The sequence below is a fragment of the Hyaena hyaena genome, unplaced genomic scaffold (genome assembly GCF_003009895.1).
Source record: "Hyaena hyaena isolate Hyena2069 unplaced genomic scaffold, ASM300989v1 scaffold_111, whole genome shotgun sequence".
Lineage (NCBI taxonomy): Eukaryota > Metazoa > Chordata > Mammalia > Carnivora > Hyaenidae > Hyaena > Hyaena hyaena.
The window spans coordinates 2,779,401-2,797,018 of NW_024080743.1; the positions used below are offsets into that span (position 1 = coordinate 2,779,401).

Below are 17,618 nucleotides of genomic sequence, written 5' to 3' on the forward strand. Positions count from 1 at the left end.
TTGGTGGGGGAGAGAATGTGGCCCAGAGTAATACCCTGAGGAAGAGTGCATTGGAAGAGGTGATATAAACAAAGGAGGCTTAAAAAGAATGATCAGTGAGATAGGAGGAAACAGCAAAGTTTGGTGTCCTGAAAATCAAGATAAGGGGAGTGTTTCAGAAAGATGATTGTATTAAACAGTATTGAGTGCTGCTGAGAGGTGGATTTAAGATGAGAGGAAAATGTTTATTGGATAACAATTGTCATTAATGGCCTTGACAACAGTTTTTTTGGAGAGGTAAAGATAGAAGTCAGGTTGAAATGCGTTGAAGTATGATCAAATCCAACACTGCTTAATTAAAATGTCAAAACTGAGCTTTTTCTACAAATAATGGACATAGGCAGATTCAAATAATAATAATATGATAATAAAAGGAAAGGGGAAAATGGGAAATAATCTTTAAGAATTCTGAATGAGAAGGGAGAAAGTGGAAAGGGTTTGTGTCGACAACACTCAGAAGTAGTTTTACTGTGAAGAGAGGTAGACCTGGAAGCTGAAGAGGGAAGGGAAATGATCAAGTGATGACTTTTAAATAGACAGAAAATTAATTGGAACCTATTTTTATGTGCTAGTAGGAATGATTCAGTGGAAAAGAGGTTGGTACAGGAGAGAGGGACAGGTAACTGAAGATACTGTAAAGTCCTCGAGAATCCAAAAGGGAAGGGATTTAGAACTTAAACCCGGGAGTGGCCTTTGATCGGAGGACTTCTACCCTTTTGTTGAAATTGGGTGAAAATGGGTACAGATCCTAGTTCTCTTGTAGATTTGGCATTTGGAAGATGACTGAAGTTATTAGTTGGTAGCTTCTATTTTCTCCTTGAAATACTGAGGTGGAAAATGGCTGAGGGTCATGCACTGAGGGAAATTTAAGGAGTAAATAAAAGGTATGAGAGTACTTGGAGAGTAAGAAAAAGTAATAATCCAGGGTTGACAGTGTTTCATATCCATTTGAATGTGTAATAAAGTAGATAATGCTTTAAAGTTTTTTTTCCCCCTAAAGGAAAGCATACTTACTCCTGTCACTTTCAGATTTTATCATTAATCCTTTGCTATCAGTTGCCCAGATTATGGATTAGGAAAAGGTTTACACAAATTTTCTCATTGCTGTCATGTTAATAAGACACTCCATCTGTGTTAGCTATGAGGTTTTCATTTGATGCCACCAGGAAACGGTTCAAATGTCTTTAAAGGTATTCTCTATTTCCTTCTGGGTCCCATGTATGAATTGGTCCTTTTAATTGGAGAGTGCTTTGTTTAGTCCAGGGGTCCTGTCTAAATGTTGATCATCTTTCAAAAAAACAGAATGCGTACCTCTATCTGTTTTATCCTTGAGACTTTTGATTATAGTTCTAGTTATGCTTTGTTCCTCTAGCTTCCCTACTGTCTCCTTCCTTGTACTTCCACCTTTATTGCCCAACTTTTGTTTGGCTCCTGGAGTAGTCCCCTTTTCTAGTTTCTCCATTCACCTCTTCCTAGCCTATTATATAGTATTACTCCTTGTTTGTGGTTTTAAGTTGAATATTCCTGGGTAACTTTCCTATAGCACTTAACCCTTTTTATAGCTTGTTTGTATATATCTTTGTCACTTTCTGACTGTATTGTGGACCTCTTAGCACAGGGAAGATCTTTGTATTCCTATTATATAATAGCTTTTTTTTTAAGTATGGTAGATAATGTTTGTTGAATGAATGAAGTAGATGTTCTCTGTATTGATATTTGCCCTTTTCTTCTTCCCTTCTATTAATTAGAGATGTTCTTGACTGTTGCTTTTTTTCTTGCTTGATATTTGCTTTTATGTCTCAAAAAACAGTCTTTCTAATTGTGCCTTTTGAATGACTCCCTGCCTAATATAAAGGATTCCTTCTTCTGTATTCTGCCACCCGGGGCTTTATTCTCTTTTGATTAATATAATTCAAGAATATATATATTTATTTCTAAAGCAACCTGTATTTATAGCCACTATATTTAAATATAGATACTTCCTGGCTCCATGTGGGTAACGACTAAATTCATAATTACTTTTAGTAGTAAATTCTTGAAATACTCCCTCAAGTACCTGCATAGAACAACCTAGACTAAATAATAGAACTCTTGGAGGTTTGGAAATCTTCCTTCCAGCATAGTAGTCTGGTTTTGTTTTTGCTTATTAACTTTGAGATTATATGTATTTTTCAGAATTATGGTAAAGAGAACACTTTTTTACCTAAACCTTTCATATGTAAATAATATCTAAGTCAAGAAATGTTTATTTAAATTGGAATATTATCTGTATGTATTTGACTAAACTTGTAAATTCAACTTACATTTAATTTTTTCGGTTTTTTATTACTATTAATATAAAAATAAGTATAACCTAATCATTACATAAATGGAGCTAAGCCAGTGTATATTATCCATTGTCTTTTTGTTTTCTTTATGCAGAGTTTAAATACATAATGATTTTATGTTTCAGGGAAGTAAGCAATGGCATAGATAAAAAAGGAAAGAAAAAATCTGTAGGTCGTCCACCTGGCCCATATACAAGAAAAATGATTCAGAAAACTGCTGAGCCACCTTTGGTAAGATGTGTTGGTATATTCTCTCAAAGAGGAAGGATGCCTGAAATTAAGTGAGAAATGAGTATCTTTTCAGTTTACTTAAGAATCATAAAGTATGTTATTTTTTATTTTCCAGGATAAGGAATCAATTTCAGAGAATCCTACCTTGGATTTACCTTGTTCTATAGGGTAAATAGAAAATTATTTTCTACTATCCTCTGAATTATCTTTTGGGGGGAAATGAATATTTCTATTGTTATGTAATATAGTCGTTATACCATTTAAATTTTTTTGTCTTAGGAGAACTGAGGGAACTGCACATTCATCCAATACCTCAGATGTGGATTTCACGGGTGCTTCCAGTACAAAAGAAACTACCTCGTCTAGCATTTCCAGGCATTATGGGTAGATATTTTATATTCTTATTTCTTACTAATTTTTTCCTAGATTATTTTTTGTCGTAATGATTAAATACATTTTTAGCAATTGAAAGTTAAATATAAATCTGTCTTTCAGCATTTGATAAGCAATCTATATTTAGATTCCTTAGCTTGTTAATATTCATCTGAAATTTTTTGCTTTTCAGAGCTCAAACATTAAAAATTTGTTAGGAGATTTTGCTCTATACAGGAGAGGTATACTGGTGTTAATAGGCTGTGGTCTTTTCCTTGAGACCTTTTTATGCTTCTAATATTTAGGTGTACTTTGCTTTAGGAATATTTTTTTTTTTTAAATATCTGAATCAGGCATGTAAATACTTTTGTTACTATGAGGATTTTAAACTCAGGATTTCTATCAGTAGCAGGCTTCTCTAATATTTTATTTAACCTAATTCTTCAGAAGGATATCTTTCCTAAAGCATGATGTATCAAGTATGAAAAGTTAGTTTCCTTTGGGTCAGAGCTATGAGCTTACAAGTTTTTTATTTCCCTTAATTTAATTTTTGTTCACAGTTCGAAAACTGCTTTAAAATAATCCATTTTTTAAAATGGATTATGAATAATAATTGAACTATTTTTGGCCTCTTACCAAGCATTGTGCTAATCTTCTCACATACATTACCTTTAAAATTCCTAAAACAGTCTTTTGAGTTCTGTTACTCCCATCATAAAGATAAAGAAACTGAAACTAAGAGTGTTTTAAGAAACAAGCATGGTCATTAACAGGCATAACGGAGCTGGGATGTTGAGTCAGGCAGTATGATTATAAAGTCTCTGAATTTAACTGTTAACGCCGTATTCTCTCTTGTTAAAAGATTGTAAAATCATTGAATTCCTGATCTGAAAAGGACCTCAGAGATTATCTAGTTCAGCCCCTTCACTTAATCTCTTCACAGAAGAGAATACAGAGGATTAGAGATTTGAATTTGGCCAATATCACAGAGCTAGATTCAAGGTACCCTGATTTCTAGTTTATGCTTATTCCAGTTCATTACATTATTTCACTAGGCCTAGAACTGGTAATAAGAGAACATTTATTCTAGTTTTACGTCTTTTTAGCACATGAAGCAATGTTGTATTTCTAGGTGCTTATTAAGTATTTGCTGCATTGAATGAGTGAATGAACTGTCTTCTTTTTAATGATAAGCCTGTTGAAAATATCTGACTAATGAATAGGGCCTCTTCTTGGTAAGAATTTGTCTCATTGGCCTCGTAATTAAAAACTTCCTCTGATTCTTTTAAGCTTAATAGTACATTGTTAAGGAAGAAAAGCTCTTCAAAAGTCAGCCCAAGAAGGTGATGGAGTCTAATGAAGGCGAGTGATCATCCATTTATAAAAATAGCATGTATTGTTTTGGTTTGGCTGATGTTTATGTCACCAAGGGTATATACTTAGAGTAGTATGATAGAAAAAAAATCTGAGAACACATTGTTTGGGCAAAGAATGCTTCCTAAACTCAGTAGACAATTATGGCCTTTTTTTTGTTCCATAGATTATCTGACTCCAGAAAAAGAACTCGTACAGGAAGATCTTGGCCTGCTGCAATACCACATTTACGGAGAAGAAGGGGTCGTCTTCCAAGAAGAGCACTCCAGACTCAGAACTCAGAAATTGTAAAAGATGATGAAGGCAAAGAAGATTACCAGTTTGATGAACTCAACACAGAGATTTTGAATAACTTAGCAGATCAGGAGTTGCAACTGAATCATCTAAAAAACTCCATTACCAGTTATTTTGGTGCTGCAGGTAGAATAGCATGTGGTGAAAAATACCGAGTACTGGCTCGTCGGGTGACACTTGATGGAAAGGTGCAGTATCTTGTGGAATGGGAAGGAGCAACTGCATCCTGACTGTAGGACTGAACATTATGTTCACTGCACTCTCATTTTCTGTAGGTACAGTTCAAAGCCCTAAAGGAGTCTGGCTTTTACTATCTTTCGTAAAAAAAAAAAAAAAAAAAAAAAAAAATCAAAAAAGTTCACAAAAGGAGATGATACTAGCCTTAACATGTACCTGTCATTGTTATGGATATTGTCATAAAAAGATATCTTTTAAAAATCAGAACAGAGACTTAATTTTTTAAATCTTAAGATTTGTAGAATGTTTCTAGGATAGGATATTAAAAATGATTCAAATCCATGCATGGTGTTAGATAATTTTTCTAATTATTCCATTGAGTCAGTTTTTGTGATTAGTGGTTATCAGATCAAACAGATCGTGTAGATAGGTAGCACAAGTATACGGAGAAGCGTTGTCTGTTTTGTTACCAAAATGTTGGAAAAAATTTATTTCAATACCTTTCAGATTTCATAAAGTGCAGTGTATATAATGCCTACTAAAAGACTGTAAAATATTGAAATTTTCTTTCACGCAAAGTGTAAAAAATATATTGAGCCTGTAAATTGCTCTGTGACTAGACTTCATTGTCGTCTTAATATATTCTTTGCATGTGCATATATGTACACATGTGTGTATATATATGTGTGTGATTATGTGACCTATGCAATACAAATTATGGGAATGGGCAGCTTTGGAGTATATATCCCATAATTCTTTTTTCAGGAATAGTTGCAGTATTTACACAGCAGCATTTCTTCTCAGGCTTTTATTGGGTGCTGTTGCTTGCTATGTATGAAGAGAAATGTGTCAAACAAGTTTAAAGTTTAGTGTGTTCTGAAGAAGGGTGTGAACAACAGTGTTCATGGGCTTTTAGAACGCTTTTCACTTTCAGTCCTTGTAACTCAGCTGTTCAGTACCTAAAACCAATTCAAATAATATGAACATTATCTCCTATTAGAAGTAACATTTTCAAGTTTTCATGGCACATTATGATTGTAAATGTCTCTCAGTTTTAACAGTAAGTCTATAGGAGTCCCGTGAAGATTCCTGAAATGTCTGTAGTAACTGTTAGTCATGTTGAATAAGTGTAGTATGAACAAAGTATTTTATTGCACAGGGTTAACAAACAGTGTGTTGCCTGACAAGGCTACTGCTGTTTTATTACAACATTACCTCTTGTTTTTATAAAATGTACCAAGATTTAAATTGATAACTTTATTTTACATGTAAAAAAACAGTTTCTTTTATCACCAGTGTTAGAGTTGTCTTCTGTTTCTTTTTGTTTTGTTTTGTTTGTTTGTTTTCTTTTTTAGCCAAAGAGTAAACAGAAGAATATTCTTATTTTGGTGGCTATTCATTTTACTCTTAAAAGTGATTGGTGGATTTTAGCCTAAAAATTGGGGAATTTGCCGCCAAAATGAAAAATATGTAAAGTGTAGTGGTTACAGAGTGGGAAAAATGTGGGTTAGTACTTATTTATTCCATTGATTGATTATTTGACTGTTTATAAAGAAAGTTGCTTTATTTCTTTAAACATCTTCAAAAGATGACTTTTTCTTGTCACATTATAGCCAAAAGAAGCAGAGAACTTCGTTGTCCTGCATTTGGTTCCTGGTTGGCCAGGTATAAATGAGCTTTACAAAAGTGCAAATTAAAAACTGTCACTTCTGTTTACCTCCACCAAAACTTGATTTTCCCCTAGCTATTAATTTAAAGTTGCCTTTCCTGCAGCTGCAATATTTTGAATAACACACAGAGTTTGTGTTGATTTTGAATGTTTGTTTATATCTAGGGGTAATGGAAAATGTAAATCCCGTGTAACCTTATTCACTCCACCTGTATCATATTATTTCATTTTCCCCAAAGTCCTTTAATTCTAACTGAACACCAGCAGTATTTTTAGTAACTCTTTCTTTAGTATACATTGAAGATGATTTATTAAGCTGAACTGTCTTTAGACGTAATTATTGTGAATGTCTGTTTTATTTTATCATGGTGGTTCACATGGCTCTGATGTTCAGTTTGTATTTTTGGAATTGCTTTACTTAGAATTAAAATAGACCAACATTAAATGTGTGTATTTTTTAAAGAGCTAATGAGTTTTGCTTCTGTATTTGCTTGAAAATACACACTGATGCAGTAGATGACTGCTTTTATTTAGCCAGGGAGCTAAGGATTGTTCCACTTCATTGTAAATATGTTCATTTGAAATTAAGCATTCTGAAAACTTGGCTTTCATTTTCCTCTTGTCCCTCAAATAATAATGATTGCATGTTCATCTAAAAACGATCCTTTAAAAAATAAACTGTATAGCCAGCTTGTATACTTCCTACTTGAAAGACATTATATCTCCCTCTATCTGCCTTGTCCCTAAAATTCAAAAAAATTCAGACTTTTCAACTATGTTTTTTTTTCCCCCTTATATAGACGGTGTCAGGGTTTGTATCAAAGGATTTTGGGGTTTTTTCCCCCTAAAAAGCTTGGGTCCTAGGCTATAGAAAACATATAAAAATAGTATGCCTTACTAATTTTAATTAACATTTTTATTCAGAACATACATTTTTAAAAATACTCTGATAATAAATAATAAGTATGGATTCTAACATCTAACTAGATCAAAATATGAGCTTATCAGAATTACTCTATAAATTCTAATGTCAAATCTTGCTAGTCATCTGTTGTTACTAAATGTTTAACAAGTGAATGTTCACTGATGTGTGAGTTGAGGGTCTCTCTTCCCTTATATTTTGCAAGTTATGTCCAACTGTACATGTTTTTATATATATATATATATATATATATATATATATATATATATATATGTGTGTGTTCAGAAGATTTCTATTCTCAGTATTGGGGGTAGAACTAATTCTTTGGGGCCATTAGGTTTTGGTTAGAGCATGATCTGACTTGCATAGTTAACAGCAGACTGTTGTATAATGTGGTTCTAGAGTTGAGGATGTGATGACAAAGCAAGATGTCCGTGCAACTTCGGGAAGTAGTTAAAAAATGCCCTGTTTAATGTGGGGAAGATTTCCTCTTTAAGTTATATTTGAGTACTTCTATGAATATACACTCCTAAAAGTCTCCTTTGAGCATTTCTGTGGCAGTTGATCAGTCATCTTCTTTCCTCAGGAAAATAAAAACTTGACAGTAAAATGTAAAGTGAGAATTTTATCTGATCATGGATTCTTTTCTAATTAATAGCAGTTAAGAAACCACATGTCGGACTGATAAAAATTTAGAGATGGGAGAAGCTATGAAAGCAAACTGATTGGCTCTCTGAATAACAAATAGATTGGGAGTAAGTATAGTATTTGTAATTCTTAAGTTATATCAGAATGTCTTGGGGCTAATAGATCAAAATATTATATACTATCTTTATATTTAAAGTTAGAATAAGATTGCAAATTAACTAGCTCACTCTATTTTTCCCCCTTCCCTCACTTTTACCCAACAAAATCCTTCTTTGCTTTACTCTTCTTGGATTTTCTCTGTTGGAGATGATGAGTATTGAAATTGGATGCTTAGTAATAATAATTCCTCATTTTTGCAGCATCTTCAAGGAATGTGATGTCTCATTCAAGAAGATTTTACTGGATTTAAGCAAATGAACAAAATCTTCATAGATGATAAGATGTACTTATTGGATAAAACAAAAATATATCGTGTTCAAAATCATTAGTCTAATTTTTGTTCCTTGTATTTACGAAAAGGTATTCAATTTTCTTTTTCTTTTCATGCTTTCACAGTGAGGGATATACAGTCTCAAAACTGACACAGATTGGTTCATGGGGGGCAAAAATTTTTTTAGATCATAATTTGTGACCCTTCAAAACTCAACTCTACCAAACAAAAATCTTACTCCTTAAGTGTTTAATTACTGTCATTGAATTTTCATAAGTATCACAGGAGTAGCACTGACATTGAGTTCGTGGAACATAGGAAAAGTAATATGCTAGATTGGTGCTGCAAAACTGTGCCAAATGACTGTTTTGGAGAACTTTGTTATTCTTGAAGTTATAGTGTGAGAGGTGGTATGCACATGCCTATTAGCTTTTGCTGACTCCCTTGTGGATGTTTATGTTTGATCCTTATTGCTTTTGTGTATGGCCTAGGTTTGGGGAGACTAGTTTATATTTGTTACTGAATTCTACCAAGTTTATTCAACCCGTCATTAATTATGTCAAGTGCTGAAAATTTTGAAAAAATGTTGACAATATCTGAATGAATATCTAACAGCTAGTAACGTTTTTCATATTGAGCAGAAGTTAAAAGTAATAAGCTCACCAAAAACAATTCTTTTAAGAAATCAAGTTTTTTGAATGTTTTACTTTTGCCAGAGAAATATCTTTTTGAATGTCTTTTAAAAAGATACATTAATATTGATTACATTAATATTATGTTTTCCATAAATTAATTTGCATATGTAACTTTAAAATATATAACAATTTATATAGGTAAATTAACAGTTACTCGAAATGAGGTTGTAAATTCAACTTAAACACCTAGTATAAATTAATACATACTTAGTGAAGGATTATAATTAATGTTGTTTTGACTAATAATTGGCCTCTTATATATTATAACTTTAATGCTGTTAGTGGAATGTTAGGAAATTTCTCCTGTACAGGCTTTCCTAGAATGCAGAATTAGTGGAATGTGAAGAAATTTTGCGTATACGGAATTTAGAGAGAAAAACAAGATTTTCTGAGAATTTGGGCCTCTTTTGCAGATATATGAGACTTCCTTACATATCTGTGAAGTTAAACTTTTCCTTGAAGAGAAATGGAAGTTTAAGGAGATGGGTTTATTAGAGAGGGTTTTGGAAGGGAAAGCCTATCACCTCATACAAGACCTGTGGAGGCATAGCTTGTTTCTTGTTTTCCTTTATCACCAAATCTTTTCCAGAATCCAGGAGCAGATCTATAACAAGTCCATATTTTTGTGTTAGAATTTTGCATAACCTAGAATCTTAGTCTTTCTGTGTTATTGTTTATCTTTGCATGTAAATTTTCAGTGAAGAATTATATCATTAGAAACTCCTTTTAAAAAAAATTTTTTTTAAATGTTTAATTTCTGAGAGAGAGGCAGAGTGAGCAGGGGAGGGTCAGAGAGAGAGGGAGACACAGAATCTGAAGCAGGCTCCGGGGTCTGAGCTAGCTCTCAGCACAGAGCCTGACACGGAGCTCGAATCCACGAACCGTGAGATCATGACCTGAGCCAAAGTCGGACGTTTAATCAACTGAGCCACCCAGGCGCCCTTAGAAACTCATTCTTGATACCTCTTTATAAACTGTAGCTTGTAAGCAACTTTCAAACCATTAAATGAGACCAGAAATATTTAAAATGCCACTTTATTAAAGATTTTTCTAGAGTGTATTAAGTAATGTTTTAAAACACTATCTTTAGTATGTTAACCTTTTTTTAATTACTGAGATTATAAACATTTATTGTATGTTGCTGTAATATGATGATACTCTTAGGGGTCTAGATGGGGGTAGGGGAATGTGTCTTTATTCATAAAACCTTAGGCTAGGTAGTGCTTTTATATTATACTCATCTGCTTTATACATATATTATGTGGCAGTGCCCATGTTTATAAACCACATTTATTTAACAATGCATTAAGCAACTTTCCTCCTTTCTTTTCTCCCACCTAGCTTCAAAACATTATTAATTTGCTGTAGAATGGAAATAATTTAACAAAGGATTTTTGAAACAGAGATAACCAAGTAAATAAAATTCTATTTATTTTAAAAATTTATTTAAGAGAGCATGCATGCACACATGTGAGCTGGGGGGAGGCAGAGAGGGAGGGAGAGAAAGGGAATTCCAAGAATCTCAATCTGTGTCGATTGCTCAAAGCCCAACGCAGGGCTCTATCCCACGAACCATGAGATTATGACCTAAGCCGAAATCAAGAGCTGGACGCTCAGCCGACTGAGCCACCCAAGCGCCCCAGGAAAATTTTAAACTTTATTTTACCTTCAGTTCTGATTTTTTTTTTTTTTTTTAATTCTTAAATGAGTTTTTGGGAGTGATTTCTCTGAAAAAGTAGCTGGGATTTTTTGTTTTGTTTTGTTTTTAAATATTCATTACACCGAGGCACCTGGGTGGCTCAGTCGGTTAAGCGCCCAACTTGAGCCTAGGTCATGATCCCACCGTTCCTGAGTCTGAGCCGTGCGTTGGGATCTGTGCTGACAGCTCAGAGCCTGGAGCCTGTTTCAGATTCTGTGTCTCCCTCTCTCTGCCCCACCTCCACGCACACTCTGTCCCTCTCAAAAATAAACATTAAACAATTTTTTCTTAATATTCATTATACAAAATAATTTCCTCATTTTATTTTTCTTCCAATTTTATAATGTGTATGAGATTTTTAGAAATCTGATAGCTGAGTGAGATAAGGCTGTAATGTAGGCTAGAGTAGGTTGATTATTTTGTGCCTTTCTAATCGATCTTCAGATTACCTTGATAGCAAAAACTTCTTGGAAAATGTAGTACCATTGTTTTTCTATTAACTAGTAATTGGAATAAGACAAAAGCAAAATTACAATACAGAAAATATCAGTGGACCAGTCATAAATCTACTCTTGCATTCTGGAACACATTTGGTGATAAACAGGGACATAGGAATAAAAACTGGGCCTCTGTAAGTCATAGATGAGCCAGTAGGCTTTTCCTGTCCAATAAGACGTTAGCTTTCATTGGTTCATACCATCTGTGTGTTTTGTCTAGTGTGGATTTGTCATATAAGAATACCAAATTGACACGGTTTTATTGTATGCACATATTTAATAGTCCTAAAGGTAGCTTAAAGGAATAGAGAGGAGTTGATATTTCAGTCAGAGCAATAATGAACTAGTTTCTATGTCTTTAGGTTAAATGGGTACAAGAATTAATATTAGTAACTTAACTTTTTAGTACTTTAAGTGCTGAAAATAACTGCAGTTAAAAATGTCGGAGCGCCTGGGTGGCTCAGTTGGTTGAGTGTCCAACTTCAGCTCAGGTCATGATCTCACAGTTAATGGGTTCCAGCCCTGAGTTGGGCTCTGTGCTGACAGCTAGCTAGCTCAGAGCCTGGAGCCTGCTTCGGATTCTGTCTCCCTCCCTCTCTGACCCTCCCCTGCTCACGCTGTCTCTCTCTCTCAGAAATAAATAGAACATTTTTTAAAAATGTGAAAAAAATGTCAAGCTCCAGGGGACCATAATTTCTAAGAAAATAGTTGTTTTGCTAAATTCATGTAAAAAATGTTTGGCCAAGTTTGGTTTGTTTTATGATCTTGGCTAAAGTCAGGAAAATGCAAAATTTCAGATTACCTGTGCTTGTTAATTGTCTTTCTATGGAAGGTAGAATTTCAAATATTTTAGTAGGATTAAACTCTTGATTTTTAAAAAATTACTTTTAAATGATTTTCAAAAATTTGAAAATATTTTAAAATTTAGTTTTTACTTAAAAAGTATGTAATACAAAGCCTTATGTTTTTTTTTTTAATGTTTATTTTTGAGAGAAGAGATAGAGCATGAACAGGAGAGAGGCAGAGAGAGAGAGAGACAGAATCTGAAGCAGGCTCCAGGCTCTGAGCTGTCAGCATAGAGCTGGATATGAGTCTTGAACTCAGGAACCATGAGACCATGACCTGAGCAAAAGTCAGATGCTTAACCAACTGATTCACCCAGGTACCCCAAGGCTCATATTCTTTAAAATACAGTTTACATTTATTTTGGGGCCTTTTCTAGAGAAAGTATGTGTGTTGTCAGCCTGTTATTATAATAGATTTTATCTGCTAATGGAAAATGCCAGTGTCTTAGATAAGCAAAATTAGTAAAATACATAGTCATACATAGATTTGGAATCTGAGGGCTTTCTGGTTGGTTTAGGCTTGTTAAAATTATCCCTGTGTTCCTTAAGCAGACTGACTTAAAAAAGCAAAAGTTGGATAACTTAGAAACATGGCATAAGAATTAAAAAGGGAAGTGCTGGGTTAATTTTTTTTAATCGAGAACAAAATATTGATCTATACTTATTACCATCTTGGGTTGAAAATATGAACCCTCACCATTAAGAACATTAAGATTTAAATTGCAGTGAAAATACCGTGATAAAATAGAACTTCATCTGTTCACCATGATTATTTGCCTTAGAAATAATGTGATTTTTTTATTATAGCATATGTGGGTATAACTTTGGTTTTACATCTTTTATTTATTCATTTATTCATTCATTTATTTATTTCCTTTTACATCTTTTAAAATTGTATCCTTAAGACAGGGCATTTTATATTGAGAAGTTGCACTGAACTCAGTTTAAGATAAGCCACTACTTACTTATAAATAAAATCATTTCATAAATTTGATGTAGTTTTAGTGAAATAGGAAATCTGTTTATTTCCTAAGAATCTCATTATTGCTCTTCCCTTTTTTAAAGAAAATATTTATTTATTTTGAGAGTGAGAGAACAAGCAGCAGAGGAGCAGAGAGAAATGGAGATTGAATCCCAAGCAGGCTCTGCACTGTCAGCACAGACCCTAACATGGGGCTTGATTCACGAAGCATGGGATCATGACCTGAACTGAAATCAAGAGTCCAAGACGCTCAACTAACTGAGCCACCCAGGCACCTCTGCTCTTATCTTTGGAAAAAAAAAAAAAAAAAAAACCTTTGTTTTCTAGAGGTTTAAAATGTTATACTATGGAATTGTTTGTATCAGTTTCCTAGAGCTGTCAAAACAATTTACCATGGGCTTGGTAGCGTGAAACAGCAGCAATTTATCTCAGTTCTAGAGGCTGGAGTCTGAAATCAAGGTGGTGGCAAGGTTGATTCTTCTGGTAGCAGCCAGCAATCTTTGGCTATAGACACATTACTCCATTTCCTGCTTCCAATTTTTATAGCTTTACCCCTTGTCAAATCTCTCTCTTTTTACAGATAACAGTTGTTGACTTAGGGCCCACCCTAAATCCAGGATCATCTCATCTCAAGATCTTTAACTTAAATTACAAACACCCTATTTCTAAATAAGGTCCATTGACAAGTACTTGATTAGGACTTGGCTGTTGTTGGTGGAGAGATAACAATTCAACCCACTTCACTATTACAGAGTTTTTGTTTTTGGGGGGAGGTGGGGTGGGGCATATTTCAGTTACTAAAAATAGTATTAAAAATTTTTTTTAATGATTTATTTCTGAGAGAGAGAGAGCGTGAGCAGGGGAGGGTCAGAGAGAGATAGGGAGACACAGAATCCGAAGGCAGGCTCCAGGCTCTGAGCTAGCTGTCAGCACAGAGCCCGACGCAGGGGTCGAACCCACAAGCTGTGAGATCCTGACCTGAGCCAAAGTCAGACGCTTAACTGACTGAGCCACCCAGGCGCCCCTAAAAATAGTATTTTAAACAATTTTGTGCTGTTTACTCAAATGCAACACCTATTAATCGAATACCTACAAGTTGTTGTGAAGAGAGATGAAATATTAGGAGCACTGTCTTAATTCTTAAATTATGAAGGGCACCAGCATAAATATAAATAAATTTAAATCGAGATGTGATAAGTACTATAGAATATTTGTCAGAGTTCTGTAGGAACCTGAAGAGGCATTAGAGGCATTGAACAGAATGTTACTGGATTTGGGTTTGAAGAAGGATTGGGTTTTGACTGGCAAAAATAGGATAAGAAACAACATTAAATAAGTTCAGAGATGGACTTTGGTTGAGACTTAAATTCAAGAGATAAAGTTTAGAGAATGACACAGTGTTGAGGTAGGTCATAAACCTGAGAATTAAGCGACACTGGAAAACATGACTACTGGTATCCAAATAGGTGCTATGTATCAACAGAAATAAGAATGATTTGTACTGCAAAATATGCAATGTTTGTACTTGGAAGAATGGGTTAGCTTAAATAATAGGCTAAAGGAAGAGAAAAGCCTAGTTCAAAATGAGGGAGCAGAGTAAGAAGAGGCCTGGAGTTGAGCTTGTGTCTGTTGTTTTCCAGGAGACTATTGAGAGGAAAATGTAAAGTAGATAGTAACTATCATCCCCTAGTGTTCTCTTTGCTGGGAATGGAATCATGTGTATGTTTATCTATTTAAAGGGGTCAGAGTGGCAAGAGGATTTGAGAAGGGAGAGATTACTTTTGCCTAGGGTCTAGCTGTGGAGGACATTTGAGAGAAAGTTATTATGGAAGACAATGTAGGATTTTAAACCGGAACACGAATGATAGAACTCTGTACAGAAGGGAGCACTATAGCACATTCAGAGTGCAGAAAGTAGAAGCAAGCTCATAAAGCTGATGCACAAAGAAGGGTTGGGAAGTACATGGCGTGGGTGAGGCTGGACAAGATCAGGACTCTGATGGGCCTGTAGTTACAGGAGTGCTGTGCTTTAGTGTGTTGTGAGATCAATTTGGCACTGGTATGTAGGATGATTTAGAAGGAAATGTGTGAGTGCCAGGCCTAGATTTACATCTAGATGAATCTGAGGTAGTAGAAGCCTTGGAAATGCTAGTAATAGTCTGATTAGGGAGCTGAGGGTATAGTACTTGATGACTGAGCAGGTAAGGGGTCTTAAGTTTTGAGAACCTAGGATGCTAGTAATGTTATTAAATAGAAGTGATGGAAAAGGGGCAGGCCTGCTCAGAGAACAGTAAAGAAGGAAGATAGGCTTGGTTGGTATAAATAGTTCATGCTTGAAAGTAACTTTACAAATAAAGGAGTAGGACTATATTACTGAGCAAGAAGAGTTGTTAATTGCTGCTGCTGGGCATTTCCCAGAAGCGTATTGTGTTCTTTATTATTTAAAACTTGTTCATCATCATTCTTTTAAGCAAAGACCTAAAACACTCAGGTTTCTTTATGGTGGTGCTGTGGCAGTTACCTGGAAAATTTTCAACAAGGCGCTGTCATAGTAGAGAAATAATTAGTTGAGAGCAGATTTAAGGTGTCAACTGAACAAAAAGTGTTTTGTTGAAGCAAGTAATATCTGTATTTATAGTGGGAACCCATTGTGTTTTATTTTGAAGCAAAAGCACTTAAGTGTTTCCAAAAGAAAACTTTTTGGGGCTTTTTCTAGATGGACTCTGTATTGTGGATTCAGAAGTCCATTTTGTGCTCTGAAGTGGTGTTGCTTAAAAAGCAGATTGTAATAAAAATCATAAGTGAAAATGTTTTCCGAAAAGAATACTGAAAAAAAACCTAATATGCAAATAGTTTGATTTTTAAAATGAATGAGGCAAAGACTATCCTGGAAAAGGTGGGGTTTAGAAGAAAAGGGCATTGATACAGAAGGGTGGATGTAATAAATGAGAAAAACAGGAGAGGAAATCTTTTATCAACTCTTGCTGTTTTTCCTCCAAAATAAAAAATTTTACTATTTTCTAATTATGATATAAAAGTATTTTAGTAAAAAATTTATATAACACAAAACTATGAAAATCCTTTCATTCTACAGTCCAGAGATAATGGTATATAAATATGGCCTTAAACTTACAGACTTTTTATTTATTTTTACTAAAAGATCATTCATGTTATTTTGCAACTTCACTTTTCACTTAAGAAACTGGGCCTCATCTTTGCATTAACGAATTCTGTGTTCTAGGCATTGTTCTGGGTGCAGTGAATAGAATAGTGAATTCTCAGCCTTCAGAGATGAGAGTCTAGTATGGTTTGTGTATTAATTATGATACATTGTGGTCAGTGCTTTGAAAGAGACATGTAGAGAGAGCATATAAGAAGGACACAACCTAAGTTTGAGGGATCTGGCTAAACTCTGGAGCAGTGGATGACAAAGCTGACTGAGAAAAATGAGTAGTTGATGAGTCCTGAATACTAGTCTTTCTTCCCAGCGATACTATCAACTAAATCTTAAAGGGCAAACTCTTTGCTTTTGTGTTATCCAAAGTACTGGACATAGTACTACTCAAATTTTTCTTACTCTAAAGTATTAAGCCTTGCTCTATAATATTGTGATAATTGTTACTTGTATTATATGCTTTGAGGATATATAAGTATTGCATCTCGATCTTCCCTTGAGTGCCAAAAATCAAATACTCTACTTTGATAATATATGGGCCATCTGCATGTTTTCTAATCTTTCCATGTTGCCCTAAACTGGTCTTTGTTCATCCTTTTCTCCTTTGCTGTATGTCCAAGGGATAGTGACGTAATTGCTAGCACATTTGCTTTTAAATTTATGTCCCTTTGGCATTTAAGAATTTATAGTAGTTTGTATTATACTTAATAAGTTGCTTCTCAGTTGTATGCGCTGTATATGCCTTAATTCTAAGATCCTTTACAGCAAAAAGACTTTGTCACCTTTATGGGAGAAGGAATAAATCATTGTTTGTCCAGGATTTTCCCTATATATCTGTATGCCCTGATTGTCCACTGAAGTCAGCATTTGAAAAAGTCAAGGATAGCTTCTCTTTTGAGATTCACTGAATGCTTATTCTGCAACATTTGTGGTGTTTCCCCATGGTGGTGGTCTGATAACCACTTTATTGTAGTGATAACCTCTGGACAGTATTTTAGATTACAGAATTCCAAAAGCAAAAGGTTGGGGCGCCTGGGTGGCTTAGTCAGTTAAGCGTCCGACTTTCGCTTAGGTCATGATCTCGCGGTTCGTGGGTTCGAGCCCCGCGTCCGGCCCTGTGCTGACTGCCAGCTCAGAGCCTGGAGCCTGTTTCAGTCTGTGACTCCCTCTCTCTCTGACCCTCCCCTGCTCACGCTGTCTCTCTCTCTCTCTCCTAGAAATAAATAAAAAAACATTAAAAAA

The 17,618-nt window shown here is 34.6% G+C and overlaps 1 protein-coding gene across 8 annotated transcripts in view; it reads left to right on the top strand.

The window, feature by feature from the left end:
• MTF2 (metal response element binding transcription factor 2) overlaps positions 1 to 8,500 on the top strand; it is a 72,835-nt gene extending 64,335 nt beyond the window's left edge. For 3 of the 8 annotated variants that reach the window (XR_005529123.1, XR_005529126.1, XR_005529125.1), the window contains 7 exons: positions 2,492 to 2,597; positions 2,713 to 2,765; positions 2,877 to 2,981; positions 4,510 to 4,825; positions 6,428 to 6,479; positions 8,064 to 8,160; positions 8,413 to 8,500. Coding sequence is in view for 4 of the 8 variants with exons in the window: in XM_039236440.1 (XP_039092371.1) it covers positions 2,492 to 2,597; positions 2,713 to 2,765; positions 2,877 to 2,981; positions 4,510 to 4,825; positions 6,428 to 6,479; positions 8,064 to 8,101 (670 nt within the window). In the remaining 4 variants the exon portion in view is untranslated. The other 5 variants (XR_005529124.1, XM_039236440.1, XM_039236441.1 and 2 more) reach the window with 5 other exon arrangements.
• Positions 8,501 to 17,618: the final 9,118 nt, after the last annotated feature.